The 5536-nt window shown below is 36.5% G+C and overlaps 1 protein-coding gene across 1 annotated transcript; it reads left to right on the plus strand.

Moving 5' to 3' along the window:
* Nucleotides 1–356: 356 nt before the first annotated feature.
* On the plus strand, nt 357–1912 carry LOC108366672 (uncharacterized). Its single transcript, XM_017621133.1, has 2 exons — nt 357–1343; nt 1775–1912. Exons 1-2 carry the CDS (start codon nt 466–468, stop codon nt 1887–1889), a joined length of 993 nt encoding a protein of 330 aa, XP_017476622.1. The 5' UTR covers nt 357–465; the 3' UTR covers nt 1890–1912.
* Nucleotides 1913–5536: the final 3624 nt, after the last annotated feature.

Here is a 5536-nt window from a genome sequence, read left to right on the forward strand (position 1 = left end):
ATAGATATTTTTAAATTGTGGTGTGTTGTTTATCACAGTGGCGTGCCAGAACGCTTAAAATGCAATTGGCATAGAAAACGATGCTCTTTTTTAATGAAATAAAAACAATTAATATGTGATGAGCGACGTAGCTAGAGTAATGTGTCAAAATTAGGTGTTTTTTCGTAAAAAAAATGAACAAAGTCGAACTTTTTTGGACAATCTAAATACTGTATTTTCATGTATTTTTCTTAAAACTTTTTTGTGAAGCCCTTTATTATATCTTCTTTTAGATACTACTTAAGCCAGACTTTGCCCGGACAGAAGAGGGCAAGGCCTCTGTATAAAATGCGGCCAACCAGGCCATAAGCTAAAAGAGTGCAACAAGCCACCAAAATGCTGTCTGTGCTCGGAAGCCAAATACACTGAGCTGGATCACATCCCAAGCTCCATAAGATGCTTAGTATATAGAAACTGGTGCCAGAAATGAATGTCCTGCAAGCTAACATGCACAGAAGTAAAACGGCTGACGCGCTACTGACACAGATGATCACTGAGCGGCATTATGACCTTGTAATCATAAGCGAACAGTATAAGAAAAAAGAAAACGGGATCTGGATAGAAGACAGCAGTGGTACCGCTGCTATATGGGTACCTCCCGGAAGCAGCATGCACATCTCGGAAAAGGGATATGGACACGGCTACGTCTGGGCCAGACACAACCATATAAAAATAATAAGCTGCTACCTGACACCAAGCGACAGCATACAAGACTTCCAAGATAAACTCGACGACATCGAAGATACGGCCATGAACTTGGAAGGACCCTTTCTGATGGCAGGAGACCTAAACTCAAGAGCCACGGAGTGGGGAATGCCAAACACGGACTCCAGAGGCAAACGCGTGCTAGAAATGTCAGCCCGACTCGGACTTATAGTGCTCAATACTGGCGCAGCAACAACCTTCCGAAGACCAGGATGCGAGGAAACCACGCCAGACATTACATTAGCATCAGAAGGCATAGCAGGCACCATAAAGGAATGGAAAGTATTGGAAGACTACACTGGTAGCGATCACCAATATATCTCCTTTATAATAGACTCCACAAACGATGGTTTACGAACGAAGATGCAATGTAGCACTCGCAAATGGAATGTCTCGAAATTAAATAGGAAAGCACTACTATCTGAACTAGATGCGCATGGCTCAGAAGATTCATCTTACAAGAACGCAATGGAAACAGTAGAGATTACAATGAAAATGATCTCCAGCGCCTGTAACAAAGCGATGCCAAAAACCGGAAGCAATCGCCACAAAAGACCTGCATATTGGTGGACGGAAAACATAGCTCAACTCAGACGAACGTGCCTCCACCTGAGGCGTACTTACACCAGGGCCAGGCGTAGGAGCGCTGCAATCGAAGAGGCACAACTATACCAGGCTGCCAGAAAAGAACTCAAACGAGCAATCGAGGCCAGCAAGCACAGAAAGTGGGAAGAACTGCGTGAAGATATAAACAGAAATCCCTGGGGTCTCGGATATAAGGTGGTAATGAAAAAACTTGGGGCCATGGCAAAACCACCAGAGCTTAGCGCTCAAAAAATGGACCATATAGTAAGTGAACTCTTTCCCACGCATGACGCGTTAACCAAAGAAGCTGAGCCTATCATCGTTCCTCAAGAAGCTCCACTATTCAACGCAAAAGAGCTCAAGGCTGCCACAAATATAATAAATGCCAAGAAAGCTCCAGGCCCAGACGGCATTCCAGGAGAAGTTCTAAAAATAATCGCCGCAGAACGCCCTCATGTGCTTCTAAACATGTACAATGCCTGCCTCAAGAACGGAATATTCCCAGAAATTTGGAAAAGGCAGCAGCTCGTCTTAATCAGCAAAGGAAAGGGAAACCTTGACTCACCATCAGCGTATCGACCACTATGTACAGCTGGAAAACTCTTAGAAAGGCTGCTAAAACCTAGAATAGAAGCGGCTATCGCCAGCGGCGGCGGACTTTCCCCAAGACAGTACGGGTTCAGGCCCGGGAGATCTACAATTGGAGCTATAAAACATGTAACAACAACAGTGGAAGCCGCATATCAACACAAAAAGCTAGTCCTGCTTGCAACCTTAGACGTTCGCAACGCCTTCAACACCGCAAAATGGGAAAATATGATACACGCACTAGAAGAAGTCTACAACATACCCACGTACCTTAGACTCATGGTTAGAAGCTATCTAGAAGGCCGGGAGTTATTATACCATACCCCGGCAAATGACGATCACGTCGGGCGCAGCACAAGGCTCCATTCTTGGGCCAGACCTATGGAAAAAAATTTGCATCGATAACTTAAAGTTGTGATACACAATGGCTAGAGGCGTCGCACTATAGGCAAAACAGGAGCTTTTTTTCAAAATCGTAGATCTTCGCTTAGAAAAGAGATAATGGAATGAAAGTTTTTTTATCGTGAAGATAAATGATCATACCATATAGGAAAACTATAGAGAAGTTACAACAACAATAACTTAACCCTCAAAATACCGTTCAAAATGTCACTTTTTTAATTTTGGATTTTGGCTCCCATTCCACTAGAAAACACTATATCTAATACACCATTAGTACTGTTTCTGAAAGGTTTCTCTTTATTTTATCTTAAGATTCTTGGGACATCGGATGCTGTACCCGTGTGGCCAGATTGGAAAAGGAAAGCTATCTTTAAACTCTAATAACTCGTAAACTATCAGCTTTCACAAAAAAATTTATATAACAAAAATGGTTATACTGGTCGATATCTTTACGAAAGTGCAGCATTTAACCCTTTAATGCAGAGTCTGTCATATATGAAACGCTTTTTAACCCTTTCAAGGCAGAGACAAAATGGTTCTCAATATGTTTTCAACGTACTTTTTATTTATTCATTTTTATTTTTAATATTTTTATTTTTTTATTTTATTTTTTTTATCAATTTTTTTTATTTATTTTATTTTTTTATTATTATTTTACTATGGAAAAATTTTCTACGATTAATATCTACGTCAACATGAGAAAAAGCACGTACAAAAGCTTATTGCACGGTTAAAAATTTCGGTTTTAATTTTAAACTTTTTGGACTACAATATGACCAAACTAAATTCAGTTTCGAATACAAACCTTCCAAGTTTAAAAAAAAGAGAGCACATATGTTGGGTTTAGAATTTAAACAATTCGGTTTAAATGTTAAACCCAAACATTTTCATAATTAAGAATAAAAAAAGAACAATCTTAAATTTCATGCTCCGTCTGGTTGGGATTGAACCCGGACAGCCTGCCTTGGTAGCAACCAATTGTATCAAGCATCTTTGCACACTCAGCTACAGCCANCTTTGCCTATAGTGCGTCGCCTGTCTTCATCTTTCATATATGTATGTATGTGCCATTTCTACCGTTATATATTTTTTGTCTACTCGGTTATTCCGTGGGGAATTCATGCTTTATTTAAATTTAAAAAATTAAATTACTACACCATTTTAATTAATTAGTGTGTAGTCCAGTTTTGTTTTGTAGAAGTTTCGTTAGTATACACTTCAGTTTTTACACATTGAATATATCTGCATATTTATATATTTACGCGTATCTATTTACATTTATTTATGTACAAGTCTACAANCGTTTTGTAGAAGTTTCGTTAGTATACACTTCAATTTTTACACACTGAATATATCTGCATATTTATATATTTACGCGTATCTATTTACATTTATTTATGTACAAGTCTACAAAATCTTATTANTTATTTCTTATAAAGCGATTTTTAATCTTCGTTGCTTAACACACATTTTTTCAATTACTTCTTGTGTTGTAATCGGCACATCATTATGTACCGCTAACATCGTTAAACCATTCAGCCGCTCCTTAATTGTATAAAAAGAAGGAACAAATAAGATAGCATATTCAACAATTGTGTAGTCCACTTGCAAAGTGCCCTATGTAAATTTTTTTTAGATTTGTAATTTTTGGTGGGTTTCATGTCCACTAACAGCTGAGTGAAAAAGCAAAAAAGAAGCAAACCAATCTTCCTAGAGGAGAGAACGCGAAAAGCTAAAAAAAGCTAGCTATGTAAAAGTTAATGTTTCAAAACTTGCAATATTAAATTTTTAAATATAAAATTTGCAAATATAACATACTGCAATTTTATTTTTTAATGGTATTTTTATTTATCCAAATTTTCAGGTAATAAAAAAAGATACAGTTCGGATGTTACTTACTGTCGTAGACTTTTTTTTTTTAATTTATGGTTTACTTTTATAAAATCACATAACGCTGTTTGCAAGTGGACTACTCATATATGGGTATTTCCATACGTCGCATACGTAACAGTCGTACGTTTCAATGTGATACAAACAAGGAATACCATTTGTTTTCTTCAACTTTTTTGGGCCATTGTATAGCACATAATTAGCTCTATATTTAACCGAAAAATGAAAACAATCGAACTGCTTGGTCCTGAAATATAAGCATTTAAAGAGAGTGTCGTTACGTGACAAAAAATGGAAGTAGATTTTTTCTTTTCTTACAAAATCGCAAAACTCTGCGAATTGTGGATGGCTCCTTTCATGAAACTTATTTTAATATGATTTGGAGCAATTCTAGTTGTTTTAAGAGTTTTTGGAATTAATGCAACTTGTTTAAATTTTCTTTTACAACCCCAAGTGTGAAACGTCACGTGACGTAGCGTCACGTGACATAAATTTCCATCGTTATATTTTTGTTAATATTGCTTTTAGATGAATTTTTAACGCAAATAAAACATGTATTTTATGTAGAATATACTATATATTTTGACTTCAGCACCAATTCAGGGTGATTTTGTTGGAAATCTATGATTTATTATGTTTCAACTACATACGCTAAATTCGAACCAAATCGGACCATAAATACGGGTTTTCGAAATATCTCGACTTTGGCGCCACCTAGGAAGACAATTTTACGCAAACATGATTCTACTTTCATAGCCAGTATATATTTTAAAAAGCAAACAAATCGGCCCGTAAATACGTTAGATATAAGACATTTATTTTTTTTGTCGTGGTGCACCTTCCCATGGAAACACCCATATTCATTAAAAGATAATTTGTCATCCGTCTGAAATAAAAAAAAATTTAAATCAGAAGGATAAAATAGTAGTCTGTTATTAATTCAAAAGTAAATAATAGTAGTTCAATGACAAAGGGGAATCTATCCGCCCATATCCCCCCTGGCTACGCCACTGTAAGTTATATATTCATTAGAAATATTTGAATATATTAAACAATTTTACATTCAATCTTCAAATATTGTTTTCTTTGCAGTGTAAAGCTTTTAAATTAATTTAAACTTAAATAAGTTTTTCGATTATATTGGTCTCAGAGCCCTTGGGAAGGTTAAAAACTATATTTCCAACATCTACATAAACTCCTCTTTCTCTTCATCAGAATCGGTAGGAGTTAAGAAAGTACCTCGAAGGTGTTCACACGGGTTTTCTCAAGACTGGGCCAAAAATCAATATCTTTGTATCACACGTTTGGGTACCAAGTATTCAAAAGA

This window comes from Rhagoletis zephyria, unplaced genomic scaffold (genome assembly GCF_001687245.7).
Source record: "Rhagoletis zephyria isolate East Lansing unplaced genomic scaffold, Rhagoletis_zephyria_1.1 Rzeph_scaffold_02369, whole genome shotgun sequence".
Classification (NCBI taxonomy): Eukaryota; Metazoa; Arthropoda; class Insecta; order Diptera; family Tephritidae; genus Rhagoletis; species Rhagoletis zephyria.

Bases quoted from the DNA above. Each gene is read 5' to 3' on its own strand.
- LOC108366672 (XM_017621133.1), top strand. From the start codon at position 466: ATGAATGTCCTGCAAGCTAACATGCACAGAAGTAAAACGGCTGACGCG. The intron at 1,344-1,774 runs GTGCCTCCACCT...TAATCGCCGCAG, and splicing joins ATAGCTCAACTCAGACGAAC to AACGCCCTCATGTGCTTCTA.